At 39.2% G+C, this 25,172-nt stretch overlaps 1 protein-coding gene across 1 annotated transcript in view; it reads left to right on the top strand.

The window, feature by feature from the left end:
- Window positions 1–13: 13 nt before the first annotated feature.
- Window positions 14–25,172, top strand: part of FAM185A (family with sequence similarity 185 member A) — a gene marked incomplete at its 5' end in the record, with an annotated part of 64,704 nt that continues 39,545 nt past the window's right edge. The window contains 5 exons of the mRNA XM_026067695.1: window positions 14–245; window positions 7,621–7,730; window positions 12,879–12,971; window positions 18,019–18,157; window positions 24,728–24,769. Of these exons, the coding sequence (XP_025923480.1) occupies window positions 14–245; window positions 7,621–7,730; window positions 12,879–12,971; window positions 18,019–18,157; window positions 24,728–24,769 (616 nt within the window). The remainder of the gene's footprint in view (window positions 246–7,620; window positions 7,731–12,878; window positions 12,972–18,018; window positions 18,158–24,727; window positions 24,770–25,172) is intronic.

Here is a 25,172-nt window from a genome sequence, read left to right as displayed (position 1 = left end):
GGTGCGCCCGCGGGGGCGGCTGGCGGTGCGGCTGCCCTGCCAGGTGAGCGTGCGCCCGCTGGACCCGCAGCGCTACCCGGGCGCCGACCGCCTGCTCGTCACCGTCAGCGGCGTCGACCGCAGCCCCCGCCGCGGCCTGGACCGCGTCCAGGTGAGGTACGACGAGGCGCTCGAGCAGGCGGCCATCGTCTCCGACGGCGTGGACAGCAAGGCGGCCGTGGACGTCAGGGCGCCCCTCAAGTTCGGTGGGTGAAGCTTGGACGTGCCGCCTGTCGACAGCTGGGGCCGGCGATGGTTAAAGCGAGAAGTTGGGCTCTGAAGTGGTAGTTCAGATACGCGTTTCTGCTTTATTTTTGCTCTGACAACTGATACTTTAGGAAAAAAAAAACCCAAGTAAGTGCAGCTGGACTGAGAGACGGCAGCCCTTAACGTGCGCTGTGCACGCCTGTGTTTCGGGGTTGTTCCCAGTAGGGTTTTGGCATGTGGCCTGCTCCCGGCTCCCTTAACACTCGCTATCCTGAGTGTCTAATCCACAGGGATTGCAAAGGTCTGGGAGGTAAGCACGCAGACGAAGAGCCAAGAGCAGCTCCCTTTTCCAGTGCAAGTCTTAGATGAGCCGTTTGAGCAGGAGGCAGAAATCTGGGCAGGGCTTCCAGTGCGGCACCCACAAACAGCTCGTGAGAGCAGCCGTAGCAGCTGGAATCTGCTGGACTGAACTCCTCGGAGTGGAAATAAGTTTAGGGAAGGAGCAGGGCAAGCTTGCCATGATAATTCCCCTTGGTGAGCTGAGGTTTAGGGAGTTTCTGACCCAGAGTTGAATTTCTGTTTTTCAGTCTTTGATGAATTTTTTTTTCTATGAACTTATGTAATTGCTCTTCTAACTTATGTATAGTGGCATCCAAGTATGTAGTGCAGATACAGTTCCACCATGCTGAAAAAACTTGTCAGTGTACAAAAAACCCCTTGTGTTTGTTTCAGTTGGCTGTTTGAGACTGCTGTTTTATTTCATTTGATACTCTGTTGTAACTGTGTCATGAGAAATGGTGACTAATCCCATCCTGTTTATCCCTCATACATGTCATCTGTGTATATTCTCTTGGTTAGCACTTTTCCAAGCTCTTCTGACAGCAAAGACATTCTGTACCTTTTATCCTCATTACTTTCATCTGTCTTATCAACTTCTGCGATGTCTTCCTTTATGAGGTTAGAAGGACCTAAACTGTATATCATCTTCAAAATGCAGAAGTGCAGTGGACTTATAAAGTGACAGTATTCTCTTTTGTACTCTATTCTTTTCTTAATCATCTTTCCTATTCATTTCTTTTTTTGAACACTGTTGAGAATTGGTGTCTCTCATAGCTCAAGATTTTTCTTGTGTCCTAACAACTAATCTAGAGATATGTTCTGTAAATAAAATCAAGGGCTTCCCCCCTGCCCAGCCCTCAGTGTGCTTCACTTCATATAAGAATAGCTGTACTGATTCATACCATGAGTTCAGCTACCCCACTATCCTGTCTACAGCAGCAATCGTAAACAGATGATCAGGGAAGAATAAGAACAGGGCAAAGACAGGTGATGTTTCATCCAAGTGTTCTTAAATCCATCGACTATTTTCAGCTCAGGGGATTTTCTAAGCCTGATGTGGCTCAGACCCTCAGTGAATCTCTCTTCCAAGTGCTTGTCCACTCTCACCATGGAACTGTTCACATGTGTAAACTTATTGGCAAACTGTATGCCTTTCAGAGAAGAATTGCACAGCTATACTGTCCACTGAATGTCATCTTTTGTTTCATCATTCAGGTATGCCATATTCCAAGATATTTCTGCAATTTGTCAGTCAGTTTTTAGTCTAACCACTCCAAATAAGTCAGTACTCTTGATGAAACTTTTCAACCTTGCTATTTGCACTGTTTTCCAAATTCATGAGATGTTAAAGATGACAGATAATTTCTTAGTTAAAAGACAGGAAACAAAACATGGACTAAGGACCTTGTCAAAGACTTCTGAAAATCCAAGTTTATTGTTCATAAATATATCAACTCTTATCTACGTACTCATTGACCCTTTGGGTGAACTGTAGTAGTTCTATAAGGTGGGACTTCTCCAAGAGATTCTTGTAGAATTGACTCTTCCTTATGAATTGTCTATATATTGAAATCTTACTTTTTTCCTGCTTGGCAAGTACAACCATTACACTTACTTGTCTGTAGTTCATTAATGGAGTCCATCCTAGGATTACAAATGATCCAAAAACCCAAGCATCCCTTTTATTACTGTTCATTTCTCTGGTACCAAGCATGTTTGATTACTATAGATGGTAGGCAGTAGTCTCATATTTGAGTTTGCCTAGGACAGTTGAGTGACTATTGTGTGCTACTCCAGACTTTTTTTTTACCCTTTTTTTGGCAGGGAGTGGGAGGGGAAGTTGTCATTGCATTAAGATGCAGGGAATCTCCTCCTTCAGAAACAGTTTCAGTGTTGGGAAGCTTCCAAAAGGCTTCTGTAGTATATAACCCCGATGCAAGGAATTCATTTAGCCTTTATTGTGGTCTTATCTTCAAGACTCCTATTCTATTTTGAACATCAACTGGCTCTGCAGACTGTTTGGCAGCTTCTTGCTTCTGATGTTCTCAGAATAGGTTTTATTAGTTTTTTAAGCAAGTTGTTTCACTTGGTTTTGTGGTGAGATCATAAAATTCAAGTATCTTGCTCAGTCTATGTATTACATTCCCTCTTTATTACTAGCTGGCACCCCAAAGTCTCTGTCATATTAATATTGTTCAGGTTGTTTTCCAGTTGCATCCAGAGTTGTATCTCTGGATGCAACTGGAAAACCACCTTATTGTTGGTGTTACAGTGAAGACACTGTTTGCCAGTGAGGTTCTACTCTTTAAGTGTTCCCTCAATTCTAGTTTGCTTGGGGATGGGTTTTTTATTACTAGTTTGGGTTGTTTCTTTTGTTTGTATAGGGAAGAAGTATCCATTAAACATCAGTGTTATCATAAGCACAGTATCTTATTGCTTGTAAAACAAACTTCAATCTAGAATGAAAGCATCAAAGACTACTTTGCAAGCATTTCAGCATGCTGCAGACCGACCTTGAATGCATGAGGTAGGGGTGTGTGTATTTATAGCACTGTTCTGGTTAGATCGTTTTATCTGACCTCTTCTTCTGTCACTTAGCTGTAGGAAGTTGAGAAATTGATGTGCATGTTTTTACAATCCTGGCTTGTTTCTTGGTTTTGGGCATTTCTTAACAGCTTTTGCATTTTTATGTTGGAGCTTATCCAGGAAGCTCTAAGTTAGCTGAAACTCCCCTAGAACCTGAAGAGCATGTGCAGAAGATGATAGGTGACAAGCTTAAATATGCATCTGAAACTAAAGGCAACTGCTATTACCCCTACAGGGAGTCCTATAGGAGCCTATATTCCTTTGTCTAGTCTTGGCTTGTCTTTCAGTATCTTGCACAGTCTGATAGTCCTTGCTGACACAATTAACCTTCATAGATCATAGATGTCAATAAATTGCTCTTTAATCTAGCTTTGGGGGTGTGGCTTTTGGGGTTTTTTATTTGTTTGGGTTTTTTTTCTGTGGGTGTGCCCATGCGTGTGTAAGCACATGGCTACCTGTTCAGCACATAACAAGAACCCTGTGTCTTGGCTTATGGAACAGCACGTGCTGACTAAACCTGAAGCCAACTGTTTGATTTCTGGTTGCTATGTATTGATTGAGTACTGGAAGGGAAACCCAGCTGAGGTCTGGCTGAGCCAGAATTTGAGAATCTTCTGTCCTCTCCTCACATTTAGTTCTTACGTATTACCTTATTAGGTACCTATGACATTAGAATCATAGGGTAATTCAGGTTGAAAGGGACCTCTGGAGGTTTCTACTTCAACTTTGTGCTCAAAGTTCCAAGATCAGACCAGGCTGTTCAGGGCTTTGTCCAGTCTGGTCTTGAAAACCTCCAAGGATGGAGACTGCACAGCCTCTTTGGACAACTTGTCCCAATGCTTTCCCATATTGTACCATCGTGAAGAGAATAGAGACTTCTGTGCCAAGGTCGTGTAATAGAGCCACGAGTTTTGAAGTAGTTTCCAGGCTTCACTGAGAAGTCTTCTAAAACTTTGTCCCATCTCCTATAGTATCAAACACTATACAGGTCCTGGTCTAGGCCTACTTGTAAGCTAGGGTGTTTTCTATTATCAGTTCTCTCCTTGGGAGAACTTAATTCTCCCACTTCAGTCATATTTAAGCCCGTGGAACTGCTCTTGGCAGAGTACTGTAGATTCCTATGGATGTAACTAGACAAATGGAATGAATGTATGGGTCTTGATGTTGGTAATTCACAATTTCATCATTTCATGGTATCATTTAAGCCATTCCTTCTGCCTACTGATTTGAGAGGAGAACCTGAGCTCCTTGGACTGCTTGTTCCTGCTTTTTGTTTTTCATAAGTGTTAATAGAAAGCAGATGTGAATGTTTTCAGCAGTGTATTTTTCTGAAATCTCAACATATTAATGCATTGGAAACAAGATCATCAGTGTCTACTCGTAACCATGGCAGACCTGCAGCCTCAGAGTAGCAAATACTATAATCTGCTGCCTTCAATAAATAGTTTTTCTTGTACCAAATTGTCTTAACATCAGTGCTCACTTACTGATAAGCTTCCTGTGTGTCCAGAGAAATGGATTGTCATGAAGTACTTTCAGTGGTCCAGGGCTGCTAAGTTATTTTAAAATAAGCGTTTCACCAGTCAATTTCAAATACTGTAGCTCAAGGTGATATTTCTGAGGCACCTCCACCTACATTCTGATACAAGTGTCTTTTTCCCTGTTCACATTCATTTTCCGTAAGAGTCCTTTATGCTCCAAAGATCTCTATGCATTCTTTGAGGTTTGTGTGGTTGGAGTTGGCTGCAGCCCTCAGCTTCCCTAAGGGAAAAATCAAACTAGCTATTTTTGGAGCTTTGGCACTGAAACAGTGTATTCTGTTTCTCCTTGCTCATTGAAGTTTCTCTAGCAATATTATCCAGCTCTTGTATGGCCTCTTTGTAGGGTCACTTATCCTGCTTTAGGAAGCCTCTTCATGAGACAGAGGGACTCCATTCCTTGTCCACGAGTGTTTCCTATATCAAGGCTAGCAAAGTCTTGCGATGCTGCAAAGGACCAAGGCGCAAAGTGTTTCTGGGCCAAGAATCCCTGTTGTTTCTTAACAGCATACTCGCGAATCCCTAGACTTCTGTGTCTTCTTTTGGTACCTGTCTTCAATATGTCTGTAGTACACTTTTTTCTGCTTTTCAAATGATGGGCCTAATATGCCTTGCAGGTTCAGGTATTTTTATTAACCTTATTCTTATTAAAGTTTTATTAAGTTGGTATCAGAGTGACTTTGGCTAAACCCACCTCTCTTGAGCTTTTTCTTCATCCCTTTCCACGGAAGTGATAAGGGCCAGAAGCTGTTGTGCTGATTTAGTTGAAGATTTGCACAAGGAAACTGGCTGTGTGACCTCTCTTTTCTCTGAAAGCAAAATCTCAAGAGTCTCAGACACAGTTCTTCCCAAGGACCATGTAGTTTCCCAGTGGGTGAATTGAACAGTTTTGAGCAAGACAGCTTGTATTACAAAAATAATCTTGTTTTCTTTGTGAACTCTCCAGGTTTGTGCTGTGCAAGGATGCATCATTTCAAACTTAGATGTTTGGGAAGTGCCTCTATGCATGCCTCTCTGGGGACTACATTTAAACAACTCCCCAAAAAGGAAAATTTTATGGAAATGTTTTGTCCATCTGTCTCCAAGATGGCTTCAGAACCTGTAGATCAGCTTTGATCAAATTGAATTAGTTCAGATACCACTGATGGATATTTTTAGTTTGGTGAAACTGTCTAGGCTTCACCAGTATAAATGTTACTGTGTAGGCCCTCAAGCCCTTGTTTGTGATGCTTGTCACCCATCCAGTTTGTCACGGTTTGCGCTCTTATACATGCCTCAAAGCCTCTTCTAGGGGTTTGTTAAAATTTAGGAAAAGGACAGTTTGGGGAAATCTTGTTCACAGTATCCCTTTCTTGGGAGTCTGTGTATCTAGCTGCTCTTCTGTGAAGAGGTTGAGGAAAATAATGTCTGCAAGTAAAAAGGCTTTCTGCAAAACCTGCTTATCCAGTCCACCTCTTCTAGCCGCCTTTCTTCGGGAAGTGTTACCTGATACCATGCCCTGTGCATCCCTCCATAAATCTAATCTCTTGGCTAACTGGCACTAACATACCACTCTTACAGCAAAGATGTAGCATGTTTTATCTCTGCCTGCTGGCATACTGGATTCTCCTGTTTTGTCAGTTGGCAAAACCTCCCTTCACTGATAGCTGCAGTTCTCAGATTCTCTCCTTTTCATAACCTGCAGGCTACTCCCACTGTGGTTCCAGCACCTGTTTTGAGCAGCAGTGTTTCAGTGTTGCTCTTCACACTCTGGTTATTTTTCCTCTAACTCTAATATTGCTGGTCACCTTAGAAGATCTTGGAAGTGAAAGAAGTGCTTTGACAGGGGCTCGTTTGAGTTAAGGGATTTCTCCCTCCCCCTTGCGCCCTGATATTCTCAGATGACAGTTTCACCTGGCTTTACCTTTTACCGGTGTTTATTGTGGTCATTAATATAAATGATTACCACCACAGCCAGAATGCCCAGCCTGCATGTTCTCCAACTTTTCTCCAGTCCCTTGAGCTCACCACAGAGTTTAAGTGGCCGAAAAAAATGCTTTTGTTCCTCCTGCGTGGAGCATTGTGAGCCCATACGTTACTTCCTTGATAACCAAATTATCACACCCAGTGACTTGCCTTTATGGGAATATGTGAACAGTAATAAGGTAAGGTGATTCAGATGAGAAAACAGTAATTCATGTTCCTTCATGCCAGGAGGGTAAGTCAGACTTTCCAAAAGGCTGGAGAAGAATGACGCGTGCAAACTTTTCTATACTCATTTTTGTTACACTGCTTGCTAACTGAAGCAGCATAGGTCTAAGCATGACAAATTCTAACTTCGCAGCATCTGTATTTGTGCTATTGAATCCTCTTACTCTATATATGTTCCCAAACAACTGCCACTCCACTCTCAACTTCCCCCCCCCCCCAAAAAAAAAAAAACTCAAAACAAAACAAAACCACTTGAGTGTAGCCAGATGAACTGCTAGTAGAGTTGGTGACCAGGGTAGCTGTGAGATGGAGGCAGAGTTTGGGAGTTGTCGGATTGCATGTAGGGTAGAAGAGAGAATAGCCTAAAATTCAAGGGGTGTGCTCAGTGGGTTTAAAGTAAATGAATAAAACTTCACTGAAGGACCACCCCCTGCCAAATCCTTGCCAGAGGTTACACTCACTCTGCTGCCACTTCAAATATTCTCTCTTAGAGCTGCCTGGTTGTATACAGGTTTATATAGTTTTCACCATCAGTTGCTGATAGCAGCTAGTGATGCAGTTGAAAGTGTGTGGCCAAACTTTGGAAGAAGCTTATTTCGAAATAGTGAAGCTTCTTCTCCCCCTACCTCATGCAGTTGCTATATATTGTAGTTGGGTGCTACATTAAATAGAACTGTTGACTTTTGTCCTTCTGTTGCTAATAAAATTCTTTTAATTCTAGATTTGGATATCAAAACATCAGGGACTGGCTGCGTGAAGATTCAGAAAATAGAATGCGATAACTGCAAAATAGAAACTGAGAAGGGGACTAGTGTCTTACAGTCAATAAAGGTACAAACAACCCTCCCCAATTCCAACACTCTAGGTGTATCTCTGTATCACTCTGTATCACTCTGTATCTAGGTGACCCTGCTTGAGCAGGGGGGTTGGACTAGATGATCTCCAGAGGTCCCTTCCAACCTCAGTGATTCTGTGATTCTGTGAAAAGTGACTATATGATTGAATACAGTATAAAGAGAAGAGTTCTGGAGATGAGAAATATTCTAGCAGTTCGAAGTGTTCCTGTGGGTTCAGCACCTCACCTTTATTTATTTTGTACAATTATGACACAAGTTAATAATCATAAATAGCTTGGGGTCAGAAGTCCAGGAACCGTAGATGATAGCTGAAGCAAGTCAGCAGAAATTAGTAGTAGTGGCAGGATGCCAGTTGGCTTTAATGAATGTTAAATTCAGCTTATTCAGGCACTCAATGGGATTAGACCCACTAAGTCAAGACTGTAAGGTGCTTAGCGGAACGCTTTTTTGAAAGGGGGGGGATTTTCTTTAATCTGATATCAGTAATACTGACAAACTCTTTAGTTTAGTTTTCAATCAAGTTATGTATTACATGTCTGAAATACCTGTCTAAAATATTTCTGATAAATACTATACATGATATGGTCATGATCTTATTTCTTCAGTCTTAAGATTTCACGTTTCTTCCTGTAGGCTTTTGTAGAAATAATCAAAATATATCCAACTTAGGTGCTGGTTGGAATCAATTTCACTTGAATAATTGGAATTGCACCTGCAGGAGTTACTATAAATTCCAAGGAAAGGTATTTTTTCAGATATAGTAATTACTATGTTTAAGTATTCTTGAAAGTTGAAAATCTATCAGCATTTTTCCTTTACAACAGTAAAGGAGAGATGATTTTATAGCTCACATCTGGGAAACTGAATATAAGGGGAAATTTAATATACAGTAGAGCTAGGTTTATTCCATATTTGATAATGGTAGAAGGAACCACAGACCATCTCTGTATTCCAGATTCTGTGTAATTGACCATATTAATCTTAGAAAAGGTAACTAAAATCCAATGAAAAGGTAACAGCACTATATGTGTTACTGCTGTTTTAAAGCTTTGGTTAAAGATGAGGACTCTGTTATATAAGATGTAGTAATAATAACAGCAAGCACAAACTGCATAATATGCGGGGAAAAAAAAGCAGTGCTGGCCAGCATTATTGACAGTAATCACAGCGCGCCATAACAATGGTCAAGGTTTTTTCATGGAAAAAGAGAGGATTCTGAGGGAAGACAACTAATTAATTTTGTAGGGATCTTTTCTCAGACTTAATTTTAAGAGACTTGAAAAATGTTGAACTTTCTAAAAATCAAAAGGTCACAGTTCTGTTTTCCTTGAGAAAAAGCTTGATGTTGTATTTTTCAACTTACCAAGCTCCTCTCAATTCACAAAAAGATGTCAGGGAAAACTGCAAGTGTGAAGAAATGATATTTCCCCTCTGCTTGTACTTCAATGTGCCTACTATGCCAGTGGCAAAATGGGAAGCTTTTTGGTTCCCTTAAGCACTAGATGAGAGGAACAGCCTTGTCTCAGAAGGTTGGATAGAACACATTTAAATGTGAAGAATCAAGAAAGAACTGTGGATTTGAATTGAAACACTTGTTTAAAATGAAGCTTGAGTAGACTATAAGGCTTTGGCTTTTTTAAATCAAAATAGCTCCTTTTTTTAACCACTCCTGGTTTCATTGACTCTGAAGTACTGGGATAATGGTTTTGAATAAAAGTTACTGACCATGCAGGTGTTTGCAGGAGCAGAACCATATAAATTTGTACAATCACAGCATCACATTTAGTGGTACAATCAGTTTTTAGTCTAGTTTAATTGTATTTAAGAAGTATTATGGTTCTATTAAGGTAGCTATAACTCAGTTTTCTAATTCAGGAAGTATATTCTGTGTTAGCAGTGAGAGGTAGGATTTATTAATCCTTCCCCCATCTTCCCCCCACTCCCCAAGCTACTGAAAATGTTTCAGACTAGAAGTCGCAACCCTCCAAGACCTTAGGTTCTGCAGTGCAGCACAAGTGCTGATCTTCCTTCAGGGATAGTTAGTGTCTCACTGAGCAAACTGAAGAGATATTGCCCTCTCCTGGATGGGTTAAAGAGCCCTTCAGTGTTGCTTCACTGTCATGCCATCCACAATACTCATTGACCAGCAAAACATGAGCATCTTTTTCTACAGCAGAGGGCAAAGGATTATTGATCCATGACTTCAAAAACAAACAGCAGCAGCAAAACCCAACCCCAACAAAATCTGGTCGTGTGGGGGTTATTTAAGAGCACTAGGTGAACAGTTTCACAACTGCTAATTCTCTGAACCTGCCACAAACTGGAAGAAGTTGATTGTTTAAGTTTTAATTTGAAAAGCCTGCTGGTTTTTGGAATAATGCTTGGTGTCTTTAGAGAGAACCTAGAAGTTTGTTTGACATCTGTCTTCCTTATTCATGCATGATAGCACTTGAACAGAAAAGATTAGACTACTGTTACAATTTTTTTAATGGATTTTTCACTGGTGTTCTTGGTGTGCTAAGCATTACAGAACCAGTGAGACTTGTGGAGAGGTTATTTTCTTTCTGTTTCCCCCCACCATTGGCTAAAGTTCAGTTCACCCTACCCCTTCTGAGTCTCTAAGTTGATTGACAGTAGCAGTAATGCCACAATACAGTTCTGAGTTCTAGGTCTTTTTAGTGTAGCAGTGCTCCCTCTTTTTTCTTTGTTTTGTTTCTCCTGCTTCGTATTACAATCCATCAGCTTAACAGTGACCGTGGGACCAAGGAAACCCTTTAATTTTATTTGTCAGTATGTCCAGTGATTACTTCTGACTCCTGACTGTGCCAGTGGTAACTAGAATTCCCAGGTGTCTTGCACACAAGCACTGGAAGACCTGCCATGTTTCCTCACCACAGGCCATGTCTGAATCTGGTTTATTAAAGATCTGCACCACAGTCCTTTCTCTTTTGAACTGAAAGAATTTTTCAGTCTTTCTCTTAATATCTATCACAGCCTTCATAGCCTCTTCCTCACTCAAACCTCACTCTCTTGCTAGGAGAAGCCCTATGACAAATCAGTGTGTTTTTTCCTTGAGCTAGTGGAATTTTCTAACTGAGAAACCTACTTGACCATTACAGCTTGCTTCATGTCCCAGCAAATCTGGCTTTCAGTGAGCTGTCTGTACTGATACCTACCTCTGAAAGCCTGTTTTTGAGAGGATGGGTGTGTCGTAGTAAGAATTCTGGGGAAAAGGTTGAGGGACCTGTGTGTTCTCGTAGAGATTTTTCTATCCTAAATATGATAAGGTAAGAGCAAAACAAGTCTGAGAAAATGAATGAAGTGTATAATAGGTAGCTTTATTTTTAATTAACTATCAAAGGCCAAATTGGATAAGCCATTGTTATATTAATTCTTTTGATGTCATAACATGAGTGCCCGTATTTTCTTCAAATTATATGCTTGAAGGATTTGCTCTTTAACCATGAGTCTGGTGTGTCTAACATGCAGGTGTCTGAAAGGAGCCATGTATGTCTAGCTGAAGCATCGAATTTAACTTTGTCATCAAAAAGACTTATGGGTTACCCTATTTACTGTATAAAGAGAGGATCATCTGTACGTAGACAGAAGCTTACTTGAACAGCCAAGTGATTTACAACCTTTAAAAAAAAAAATCTGAAACACTACAGTAGTCTCAAGTTTGGAGTGTTTCATTTTATTCTGGGGAAACCTCTTACATGATGAAGAGGAAGCAAAGCTTGTTATGCAAAGATTAGGCAACACTGATCCAGAGTTTGTCCTGTCTTATGAAGCCATACAAAACTTCCAGTTCTTGTTATTTATCAGAAATACATACGAGTGGTACGAGTAAATATTTTCCATGTTGGAAACTTGATTTCACAATTTTTGAGGGTTTTGGTTGGTTATGGGTGGGGTTTTTTTGTTTTTTGGTCTTAATCTTGTTACAATCTGATAAGAACCAGTTAATGCAATTTATTGTGGCTTATCCAGGTAGGTATTTAATCATTAAATATCTTGAAAATTTCAGGTCTGCTTGTCAGCTTTAAAGATGGTGTCTTAAATTAAATACCATCTACAGAAGTTAATGCCCTTTTCGGTAGAAACAAAGAGTTTTGCTATTGAGATCCATAGACTTCTTAATCAGATTTGTTGCAGAAGTTATTTTATGAATGTATAGTTAGATAATTGCAATTTGATCTCTCCCTTTCTTCCCTACCCACTTCCCCGCCCCCCCCCCCCCCGCCATGTGATTGGTTTTCTGTCTCAGGACCTAATTTTTGTCTTTTTGAGAATTGGCTTCTCTTAAGTATTTTTATGATTTCTGGTATATTTCTTGCTTGTCTAAATATAATTGTTACCTTTCTTTCCCCTTTTTGGTATATCTCTTTAACTTGTTTTTCTTGTTGGTTGTATGCAGCAGCCAAAAGGTAAAGGGGTTATAGTGTTTCAATTTAAAACTTGGTTCCTTTGTGAAAAATTTGATAGCAGTGCAGATGCTGTATCTAAAGGACCTAACTTGAATGAGAGTCTGGTTTGAGTGAAACACTAGAGCCTAGTTTGGTATAATCACCTGGAGGCCTAAGGTTTGCACTGGGATGTAGCCATAGAAATATATGGTCATATATATGACTCCAAACATAAGTTGTGCTGAGTACTGTGTATATATTCCTAAGGAGAGTTCTGTGACACTGTAGCTATACTGGTTCCAGTATGCAAGTTCGTTTCTTACGGTTACCTCATGTCTTTAATCTACACTGCAGCACCGGGTATATGCATACCTTTGTTTCTAGTATAAATAAAATCAAAAATCAAGATCCATCTTTCTCCATGCTGCTTATTTCAGTGCATACTGAGTGACTATTTTGATCAAAGAATTGTATTGATAGTAAAGGGTTCCTCAGCATTAGTCTTTCTTGCCTTTCTTGTCACAAAGATGGGCAATTTGGGGGGGCTTGACTCCACTGGAAATAACTGGCCCCTTCCACAGTCACTTCAGAAGAAAGCTAAGTAGTAAAATAGAAATTTGCAGACCAAGCTAATTATTGTAGTACTGCTTGAAAAACAAGGTAACTGTTCTCCAGTTGTGCTTGCCCTAACTGTATGAATTTTAAACTTTTTTCAGAGTCATAAAATCAGCATACGGACAAATGGAGGCAAAGTAATTGGTCTTGGAACGCTCTATGGAAATACAGATATTCACGCTACAGAGAAGGGTGTAAGTAAGAAGTGAAGCTTTTTTCAGTGGATGTCACTAGTTTAGCTTGTGTGTTGCAAAATAATGTCCTTCAGAATATAAATGTTCTTCAAAATTTAATGATCATTGTTGGTTAATTGCCATTACGTTATTAGCAAACAGTTATCTGTCCATTTACACTGTTTTATCTTATGCTTGGTTTGGGGTAGTAGACAAAGGCTCCACAGAAATGTAACAAAAAGCATGTGAACATTCCATCAATGTGGAGTTTGTAGGATGTAACTTAAGCTGTTATTTTTTCTTAATAAAAAAAATGTAGTATTCCTACAAGAAGCTTGTGTTCTTGTGGAAAAACTATATGAACCACTGTTTTATACACTAATGCATCTTATTGAGTTAAAAATAAAACTTCTAACATTGCATTAACTAATCTGTCATAAGTACATACAACTCATCGGCCTTGATTATGCAGACCCTCAAAACAGACTTAAATTTACTTGGCTGATATTAACACACTTGAACTCTGCAATAGGCACCTGAGTTTTAGTGTCTCCTGAACAGTGGCTTGATACATGCATGTGCGTTACACTGCCAGCATTATACAGTCATGAAAGCTGATGAGTGGCAGGTTTTGTATGTGTTTTTGCAGCTGCGGAAATACAATCTCATATAATCTTGTTATGAGAGATTCAGTGAGAAGTACCATGAACAGAAAAACAATTCCAGAAAGGAGTGGTGTGCTTTTTTCAGCAGATGGCAGTATGAGACAAACCTCATACTACTATGATTTCCCCCCCCCCATGGTAGGACAAAAAACAGTCAATTCTCTGTTGTTTGGAATAATGTAGAGCTAGGCCCTACATAATACTACAGCTTTCAGACCCAGTCTGGTTCTTGGGCTCAATTTGAACGGTGAGGCATTCTAATAAGAAGGTTTATTAGATCAGAAGCATTGCTATATGAGCATGTAGAGCGAGGTCAAGTCTGGAAGTGGCTTGTATGCATGCACTACCCTGTCAGAACTGATAAATGCCCAGCTTTGGGAGGAATCAGAAAAACATACAGGTAGCCCTTCCTCGCTAAGGAAAGAATTGAGCCCAAGCTATAAATCCAGGAGTCCAAAATCACCTGTATAAAGTTCCATTTGGTGCTGTTGTACAGTTTGTAAATCAGATTCTGACATCACATGGTCATTTATATACAACTTAACTTCATGCGGTAAATTTCTTGTAAAGCCAATGGCAGATTACTTAGTTATCAACATTAAATTGCCTGCATTTCTTTGTTTTGGATGCTAGCCATCCTTTTTATGTACAAAGGAGCCCTGAGGCTGCTCTAGCTGAGCTATTCTTTTGTGTGTGTGTGCACATACACACGTACTTTTTTTTTTTTTAAATGAACATTTTTCCATCCCAGCACAACCTTCCAGCATAACGCAGAGTGGTTAAAGTCTGATTGTGGCACACCACGTTGATGCCACGGTTCTGACTGATCAGTGCTGATTGATCAGCAGTTCCTTTGGGACTGTTACTGGTTAATGGAGTTAGGATTGGTTATAAGCCACTAGCAGCTACAGGGAATGGAAGAAGGCGGAGGTAGCTTACAGCCTTCTTTACATATTTACAAATATGGAACAGAATTTTGGCTCATTGTTGAAATTCTCATTAATAAACTTTGCTGTATAGTTACAAAGGAGAGTGTAAGATTTCTTTTCTCAGTTGGCCATTCCTGTTAGTAATCAGTCTGCCTTACATCTCCCATGTGTGATTGTATGAGATGTTTCTTCCATCAGTTGTAGTCATCACTATGTTACAGCTCTGTCAGCATTTCTATGATAAACCAGCGTTGTCAGGGATTCTTCAGTTCCCTCCTGGACGGGGTGGGGATGTGTGGAAGACACTAAACACTTCAGAAACAGGGAGAATATTTTAAGGGGGAGGGGAAACAGTGAATATACTCATCAAATATTTGAGCAAGGATAGCACAAAAAACAAAGCCAAGAAATATAGAAAATGTGAGGAAGGAGCTGTTTTACTTAAACACAGCAAGACATTAGTTTTCATCTTGAAAATGTGTTCAGGTGCAAAAAACAGTTCAGTCTGATTTATGATGATAGACTGATTTTTTTATTTTATTTTTTTCTTTAAAAATGGTAAGGAAAAACAGATAGAACCTGAGCATGTGGTCAGTCTCAGTAACTGCAGCTTCCAAGACTCTGCTCTCAAGGGAGGGAATTTTCCCAGAAAACCTTGTGGGTGAACAGACAAAATCATCCAATTTGTTTAACTGGGGAGTCATTAGCTAATATATGCCACAGGGACTTTTGTATAGCGCTTATTTAACTGAGCCAAATACTTGCATTCTGCCAAAAATTCATAAAAGCTAAATAATTTGGAATTGAAGATAGATTTAGTTTCAGTGAAAAGTCACACGCTCTAGAATACTTTTTAGTCCTGGACTTGAGCAGTCTGATTTCCTCCCGCCTGCCCCACACACACAGATTTTGGTTCCTCTGAAACACATGTCATTGTATTGGTAGTTTTTTAATACTAACTGGCTGCCTTGATACTTAATTTTTATTATGTCATAAGATGACTTGCTCTTATTGCTGTACATTTATAAGAAAGGTAGTTGAGGTTGGTGAACAAGGTGGGTTGGCAAGTGTGTGGGGGGTTTTTTTGTTTTGTTTTGTTTTTTTTTTAGTAAGGTAGCTCATAATACATAAATAAGGTGAATCCCTAAATAGGATCAGAACTTGCATACTGTAGTAACAAATGAAGCTTTTGGGCTTTCCTTTCTCTCTTGAGGAAAGCACCTAGGCAGGCAGTTTGCACTTAGATTATGTAGACGTTTCATATTTGTGTTTTCCTAAAGCGTGGCTGCCTTTACTCTTGTTCTGCTGATAGCAATGATGGCAGTGCTAAAATTGGCAAGGTACTTTGCAGGATGCTTAACTCTTCCGAGTGGGTTTAGATTGTAGAGCCTAAAATGACAGTGGCTTTTCTCCTCTTTGCTGCCTTGGCTCGGTACCAGGGAAGCTGTGCTCTTTGCCACCCTTCATGCCAGTGGCTGGGGCAGGTGGGGGAGCTCCGCGAAGCGCGGTTCAAGGGCAGGCACAATCTGAACTTGTATTTGGTAAGGTTTCTACTTTGTCTTCTGAAGGGTTGAATTGCTGTCACATCCAGTAGAGTCAGGTGTCATAGCTTCAAACTGTTTTCTTAATATCATTGTTTTTGTCTATTATTGATCTTTAGATTCTGGAGCGTAGTTCCAGGCTGCAACATCTATAGAGATTGTAAAATTATAGGTGTGTGGCAACCAGTATGTAATGCAGTGCTCTGATCATCAGATTTCTTAAAAGTTAATACAGCATGTAACACTATTTGATACATCCTATGTATTCTAGTAATACATTATGTAAGAAGTCTTAAAGCAATAGTCCATGCTGCAGTCTTATGACTTAAGGTATAAAGGCAGCATAAAGCTTAACATATGGATTAGTAAGATCACAGCATAATTTGGCTATGGTGTAGCCAATACTAAATCAACCTGTTTAGTTCACATTTTAGGACACAGTATTGCATGAATTCTGTGCGATATTGAGTGCTGTGTTTTGTCAGCATGCCTCTTCAGCCGTAGCATCGCCTTCACATCAAGCCTTTGGAGAGTTCTTGGGAAGCAGCCTTCCAGTGCTCTCCTGCTGTGCTTATGTGGTGAGGATTTCACCATTTTTTCTCAGTCAAGACTTTTGAGCTTGTTTATGCCATTCAGTCCCTCTGACATGAACAGGAGGAGGATCTGGCTGGTAGTCTTGCATGGCAGAGGTGAAGGGTGAGAACCTTCTTTTTAGACTGATGTTTTTGCTTACTTTGAGAAAGCCTTATACATTTTCGTTCTTTAAATCGTATTTTTTTAGTAGTTGCAGAGGAACATAACACTAGAAGGGACAGCAGACTTTTTTGTATTAACTTTTTCACAGCATGACAATGTTAAAATGACAAAATGGGTATCAAGATAAATTGGCATAAGATACAGTTTGAACTGGAAGGCTGTAAATCACTATCGTTACCAAAGGCCGACAATTGGTGTTAAGGAGTTTTACTCCCAATTTCGGTGACACTATGGTGAATAATGATTTTGCACAGTTTCACTTAGTGTGAGCAAATTAAAAACCTGTTAAAATGGGGCTTAAGCATGAACTTAGCATGACTCCATCATAAATCAATTTTAACTTGGGAAGAATAGTATTAAATTCTTATGGTAGTGGCATGAGAATGGGACTTATTTTGTTCGTATAGTCTCAAGTTAGTTGCAAGACTGGCTGCTTGTACACAGATCGCGTTCTTGTGTCTACCACCTTTTACTCCTCAAATCCATCAACACAGCAATTTCCCAAATCTTTTCCTTTCTCTTCATTTTTATTGAAGGAAAAAAAAATAGAAATGGAGATAATATCTCTTACTTTTCAAGGCTTTGTATAGCTTGGGGATAACCAAGGTAAAACAATTATGCTGAGAGAAAGAGCTGCTGTGGCTTTTTTTTAATTATTGTAAACTTTCACCAAAGCTATGTTCACAAAGTGAGCAAGTGAAAAGTCTGCATAAATAGCTACATGGAACAAGAAAAGCTGTGGGTTTTTGGTATATGGTCACAGTAAGCTGATTACCAAAGCTGTTAAGTGTTATAATTACATATGAGCATTAAGTCTTAGTTAAGGCTACAAATTTTTTTTAACTTTTCAAAATGAAGTGTTTTGTTTTTAAAATAGTCAAGTTATTCTTTCACTGATCTGTTTTTGACTGTTTGGGTTCTTCACCTGTATGATGGCGGTAACAATTCATAGGAATATTGTAAAGATTTATTAACTCGTTGGTTAGAGCTGGATGAAGATGTTGAGCGTTTTGTTTATTTTGTCTTGTGCAGTTTTTAACTGAGAACTCAATTCCGTTTGTTTCGCACTAAAGTCTACTTCCCACTTGTTCTGTTTTTAGTAGTGTTACTTCTTTATGCCTTTTCAAACTGGGATGACAAGTTTTCAATCATGTTTATTCAAGTTTATTTCTCTTAGAGCGTGAGTATAGAGAAGCTGCAGGGGACTTCCATCAACATATCCACTGAAGATGGGCTGCTGAAAACTAAGTATCTCTACGCAGAATCTTCATCTCTGTCTTCAGTAGCTGGTGATATTCTACTGGGAAGTGTTCATGGTAAGATAGGAAAGGAAATACTGTCAGAAAATTAGCTATTGTGAAGGTATCCATAATGTTCATAATAACAAAAGGACTAATGCTATAGTCTATCACTAAATAATCATGTGCAGTACATGAGCGAAACAAGTCAGTGTTGGTTAGAGGCTGAATTGTTGAGGATTAGCTTACAATATAGCATACTGTGTTTATTTCTAAAATTTCATAAGTGCACTCCTTGTGGAATAGGAAAAAGCATATGTTATAGGGAAGAAACATATCACACATGCTAAGGGTGTATATTAAAATATTGTAAAATTAAGCACTGAAAACTGTATTTAAAAGAAAAGAGGGGGGAGAGGGGAGTAAAGATGCTTCTTTCACCCCCAGCTTTTTCTTCATCAGCAAAGTTAACTCATCCAGCTCCTAAGATTTCTGGTAGAATTTGGTCATATCTGGAAGTTTTTATCAGAAATGGTCTGTGTATGTGCTGGCACCCTATACTAATAGAATGGTGACAGTTTCTATCCTTTATGATGAAAACCACACTCTTTAATCCTTCTACCCTTTGCTGTTCTTCATCCAGAACTAAAACTAACTTGGGTGTCTTTTGTATAAATAGTAGTCAGGGCTGGAACCTAGTGTGTAGCTGTACTTTTACGAAATTGCCACTGAACTATGTCTATGTTATAATGTGTTTGATTTGCTGTTAAAACAAACTCTAGGATATATGAGGAGTGGGTGTGAAGTTGGTATGAGTTCCAGGCTTCTAGCTCTGTGCCCTGTAAACAATTTGCTGCAATTTCATATTTTTATCTTGCTTCAGAAATGATTCTTTTTCCTTTAAAGGAGCAGCTCCATTGTTAATATATAGTAAGCTGAAAACTGGTATCTAAACTTGCTAGCTGCAGTTCATTTCAGCATGTGTAGGCAGAACTAAGGGTTTTTTGTTGTTTTTTTGTTTTTCTAACATGCAGACTGTATTACTACCAGTATTTTAGCCAATAAGCTGACTTTTCATTCTCTTGTGGAATGGTCAGTTTGTGAGTGTGTTCATACCTCTGTATGCATCCAAAAATTTATTTTTGTTATCTCAGTACAAAAATGAAATAATAACAGCTGTAGTTAGTGACTTACCTTTTAGTAATGCCTCATCATAATTTCACTAAAGAACAATGTGAAAACAAATAGAATTGTATCCAAATCATACAGACGCTTCTGACATGACTTCAGGATTATTTTCATGAGCTCTCTATTAAATGGGTTGGGAACACCTAACATTATTTTAACTGTTTCTTTTGAAAGAACTTGCACATCAAGATTTACTTGGTATTTCCAGTGTATTCTTTCAGAAGAATATTTCCTGCAAAACATCGTGCTCCTCAATAATCTTTCAGTAGTAGGACCAAATATTGTTGACTTTAAAAGATGTATATTAGTGGAAAACATAGAATCTTATTACAAGTTAGAAAAATTAAATTGGTCACTCTCACTTGTAGTCTTTGCCTCGTGAAGTACTTCAATTTTATCCTGTTTGGTTTGTAAACTCTTGGAGAGATCATTTCTTGGGCAACTAAGTCCACTAGTTGCCTTTAGCTGATAGTATGCCCGTATTATAATTGACATACCATTGGTACATCCATTCAGAAAATTGAGCTTGTGTTCATTCTTTTCTCACTTAAACTTAGTAGCACAAGCTGTACAAACCTGCCTCAGGCCTGTTTTTCAGTTGAAACCTAGGCTGTTCAATTCAACTACTGTCAGTGGCCAAGCTTCACTGCAAACTCAGCTCTGGAAAGGCCTGAACCAAATTAAAATTAAGACCTGAAAGACTAAAGCTGACTCTGCAGAAGCACTATAGCAATTCGGTATTGTAGTCCTTAAGCAATCTCATAGCAGTGATACTATCGTCAATGCTTTTGCTGTCCACTATCTCAGATTCTGGAGATATGACTATATAGACGAAGTTAACTTTTTCTCTGCTGTCACTTAAAAACTTAAACCTATCATGGTACAAACAAGCTACAGACAAAAGGTTGCCTAAGATTTTAAAGAAAATGAGTGCATATTGCGTGCGCCATGTGTTTAACAGTGCTGAAATTGTCTGGTGTTCTTGTTACAGAATGAAAATTTCTCTCGTGGTTTCTTATAAAATACCCATATTGCTGATAACATGATGAATAAAAGTAGTATTTTGAACATTTAATTTTTAATTTAAAATGAGTTTAGTTAATTTTTAATGTCTGCCAAATTTCATTCCTTCTTCCACTGTGTAAACTGTTTGTACTTTGCTAGTAATTAAGGAATTCATGAAAATTTAAGAGTTTACTTAAAGATATTTTTCTTAAACACTTTCATATTAAAGTGCTTGTCTCTGAAAAGTTGTAATCCTTACTCACACTACAGGAAATATTAATAACACAAGTTTCTTCAAAATACCAAAACAACTTCCGTATTGTAAGTGATCACACCTTTTAATGGAAAATCTAACTGCTTCAATCCAGCAGTCTTGCTGGAAATTTTCAGAAATGTACTGTTCCCAATTAAATTTCAGATCAGAGGTCATTAAAATATTTAAGAAGATACCCTAAGAATGGGGGATCAGGATCTCTATGGAAATATCAGTGAGTGCACAGGATTTTTTCCTGTAGTCCAATCCACAACTGAATAGAGTAAACAGTGCCAGTTGAACCTAGTTAGTATTGCAAGGTGAAATTAAGGTAGAGATAAGAGAATATGCATGTAAGCATTCTTAATTGCTCTTTTGCAGGCTTCATACTTTTAGGATGAAAGAATAATGCATTATTTTGAAGAAATTGGTTTTGAGTCATTCTAATCAGCTTCCATAGCAGGCATTACAGATGTCAGATGCCATTGGGCTTTCTAGTTAACACTTGAAAAACAAGAAGACAGCAGCTCTGGGGCTGAGAAATATGCTGTTGTATCTAAGGGCAAAAACATTAGTGAAACTTCTCTCCATAGAGAGGCACGTAGGAGAAATAAACAGGGATTTAAACTCATCTCCCTTTGCAACTATGCCAAAGCCTTGGACTGAATCCCTCTTTTTTTAGAATTGCAGAATAATCTGAGTTGGAAGGAACTTTTAGACATCTAGTCCAACCCCTGGCTCAAGGCAGGGTCAGCTAGAGCAGCTTGCTCATGGCCTTGTCTAGTTGAACTTTGAATTATCCCCAAGGACAGAGATTCCACAAGCTCTCTGGGCAACTTGTTCCAGTCTGCAATTACCCATACGCTGAAAAAACTTTCCCTTATATTGAATCATAATTTCCACTGTGGCAATTTGTATTCACTATCCCTTCTTTTTGGTGCCTTCCCCCAATAAGAGTCTGGCTTTCTTCTCTATACCCTCCCATTAGGAAGCCAAAGACCACAACAAGATCACTCCTGAGCCTTCTTTTTTTAAGGCAAAACAAACCCAGCTCTTCGAGCCTCTTTTGTGCGGTGTGCTCCAGCCCCCTAATCATCCTCCAGCCTCCCTTCCGTACATCAGTATCTTTATTGACTGGGCAGCCCCAAACTGGGCACAGCATTGCAAACGCAGTCCCACGAGTGCTGAGTATAGGGGAACAATCTCTTGCCTCTGCCGGCTGGCTGGGCTTGTGCCCGTACAGCTCTGTGTGCAGCTGACCTTCTTTGCTTCCTCGGGCTCGAGTTGGTGTCTGTCAGGAGCCCCAGGTCCTCATCTGCTGAGCTGCTTCCCAGATATTCAGCCCGCAGCTTTTGCTGCTGTATAGGATCGTTTTGTTTCAGATGCTGGACTTATTTTTCTTTCACCTTTTCTTATGTTGTAGTCAAGGGCTTCTTCATTTTGTGAGAATTGCACGGGAAAATATGGGTATTGGAGTAGCTTATATTAATCAGTGTGTAAAATATATATAGGAAAGACTGAACACCTAGCTGCCTTGTCCTGTCAGTAATCTGAATAAGACAAAGTAGAAAATCTGCAGCGAGTAGAAGGAAGTACCTTATGCTTGAGCTCAGCACTTTATAATTCTTTCCCAAGACAGTCTGACATACAAAAGTATGTCCCATAAATTTCAGATAAGTTTCTGACAAGTACTGCTGTGTATAAAGTAGGACGGTGGAAATGACTTTTATCGTAGCTCCTTTATATGAACTTCTCTAGTTTAGTCTGGTTCAAATTTAAAATGCAAAGTCAAAGTGGTGAAAAGGTGCACCACAAATGGTTGTTTCTTTGCTTTCCTGTGCATTAGAATAGCACTATCTCTTTGAGAGTCATCAAAACAAATCGAAGGCTCAGAAATAATACAGTCTAAAGTGATGGCTTTGTTTATACCCCCAAAGCCTTATCTTGCCCTTGGTCTTTAACCCTGACTTGCAGTACTATAGTTGGAAGTTTTACAGTGCTTATGGAGAAGCAAAGCTTATATGTGATAGGAAAGACTGTAACTATTTCTTTCAATAAAAAAAACCACAATGAAACATCGAGCCATTCTTGTCAATATTCTGTTGAAAAGATTAATTTTGATTTTTATAGTACTGCACTACACTGCTGAATTCAGTTGCATGTGATAATCAAACCAGTAACCTCTGGTCAGGTCTTTCCCTCTTTGCCCTGATGTATCTGAAAAAAGAGTTGGTTAGCTTAAAAATTATAAGTTAAGTGATGATCTACATGGGACAATTGCATGACCGAAAGTATGTTTTTATGCATGGTCTGTAGGCATTGCAGCTCACAGTGCAGCAGGAAATTCCTATCTGCTTTAAAAGCAGCTTCTCTTCTAGCTAAATATGTGGCCTGTACCTATCAACATAATATGGGTGTGCATTCTTACTCTTACATATGGCATATCTGCCATATGAGTAAGTGATTAATAGGAGTTTGATCTCTAAATGTTTAATGTTCTTCAGGGATCTGTTTAACAAAACAGAAAGCAAAAAATGAGAAAAATGAAGAACAGACCAGCAAATCCACGAGTTGCAGGGGCTATATTCAGACCCTGTGTAATGTAGCTTCAGCTCCAGGAGACTTGCTAGTTTACAAAACCCAAGGACTGTTTTTGTTGTTGGTTGTACAGAAATAAGTACTAGGAATGAAAAGAGGGAGGAAAAGGTTGGATAATTATATAGTGTGCATACCTCGTGGGGGGGGGGGGRGGAACAGTAAAGCCAAACCTCTTTCAAGTCCATTGAAAAATGGTTTTGTTTCAACTCTGGCATGCAGGAGCCACTAAATGTTTTGTTCAGGGTGTGCTTGGAACAATAAATATAAGACTATTGATACCAGGCTGGTTTTCTAGCTTCCAGTCCATGGACCACTAAGCAAAACACTGCAGGCCATACCGATGGAATGCGCTCGACCCTAATGTCTGTTTACTGCTGTGTCGTTGCAGAAGATGTTGGGAGCAGAACTTGATCCCCTTGCAAATTTTAGAGGCCTCTTCCAAAGGATCTGAAATTTTTCATAAATACCATGTATTATTAAATTAAAATTGGACAAAATTACTGTGATGAATCTTGTTTTTCACTCTGTTATTCTCCTGGGAAAATGAAGGGGTGATAGGAACCAACTGTTGTGGTTTAGCTTTTTCATTTAAAGCATTTTGTTTGTGATGTAATTGTACATGTACAGTATAGATATATGGAACTATAAATGCTCTACCAACTTTTTTAGACTGTTGACAAGCACAGATGGCTCTTTTGCTATGAGATATCTCTCTCATCCTTTCAGATTCTTGTGATGCCGTAGGTAAAGAGGAGCGCTCATTTTATGAAATTTAAGGATGAAATACTATGCGTTACTCTGAACAGGCACTGGCAAGTTTGGCAAGAGCCCATTCTACATTTTATGCTTTGTACAGCCTTTTGTTTGATGTGCTTCAGGCAGCCCAACACACTTGGATCCTGATGAAGTCGATGAAAACTATTCTAGTGGGTCATCATGCACTTAAGTTTGGAGGGAGTAGCCAGTTTTCAGGGACTCTTTAGGCAGCTGGCCAGGAAGTAGCCCTTCAGGCTAAAGCAGAAAATCCCCATCCCGAATTTGGAGAGCAGATTTTTTTTCCAGACTCTCTAGGCTTACATAAACATATGTGCGTGTCTGGACACACAGACTCACTCTGTCTGTCGTCTCTCTCAGATGGGTGCTATTTTGTTTAGCTGGCTGTGTAACTCCTTTGTTACTCATCCTATTAAACTACTTTAATCAGCCATAGTGCTGTTGCAGTCATCTGAACAACTGGAAAAAAAAAATTGGCCTAAAATAAAATAATGGACTATAGCCTCAAAATGCCTCTTTGCTTTTCTCTCTCCCATACCCAGCCTGTGCCTTCAAGCTTTATTCAGTGTTTTTTTGTCTGGAATCATTTCACTGTTACTTAGCCACATGTGTTGATTTTTTGTTTGTTTATAAAGCAACAGTGTTTAAGCAGTATAATTTATTTATGCTATTATGCTTTTATATGCAAGTCAAATATACTACTACAACCATAATACTGTTGTGTATATGGGATCACACTCCTTTAATCTTTGTTATGATTTGAGAAAACAGTTAAATCTGCTTTTAACATTAAAATGCCTCTTTTTTTTTTCCTTTTCTTTCTCTAATAGGTAACACCACCCTGCAGACCAAAACAGGGAGCATCACAGTAGGTAGGTTCTGCCTTATCTCTAAGATAATACTGTCCTTTCCCACTCTTCCCTTCTCCTTTCTCCTTTCCTGCAAATAGTTAACTTTTAGAAAAGGAGGTGATTCAGCAAGGGAAGGAGCCCTTCTAGCCCTTGATGCCACAACACCCACTGGGCTTTGTGTATTAGACTGAGGCTGGATATCCTCTCATAGATTAAGAGAGGACATCAGGACATGAGAAGAAAATTAAGTGTACTTCAGATGTAATCACTTTGCCTTTTAACCTTGTTCTGTATCTTATATTTGCTATTTTCAAAGGCTAGCTTTGTTTTATTTTTGTATCGTATACCATCATGAAATCATTGGTGAATTACATATTGTGTTTAAAAAAAAAGAAAAAGCTTCTGGGAAAACTTATAAAACAGT

This window comes from Apteryx rowi, unplaced genomic scaffold (genome assembly GCF_003343035.1).
Source record: "Apteryx rowi isolate R43461 unplaced genomic scaffold, aptRow1 scaffold_261, whole genome shotgun sequence".
Classification (NCBI taxonomy): Eukaryota; Metazoa; Chordata; class Aves; order Apterygiformes; family Apterygidae; genus Apteryx; species Apteryx rowi.
Note: the sequence above shows the minus strand (reverse complement) of the source record. Positions and strands in the feature narration are given on the sequence as shown.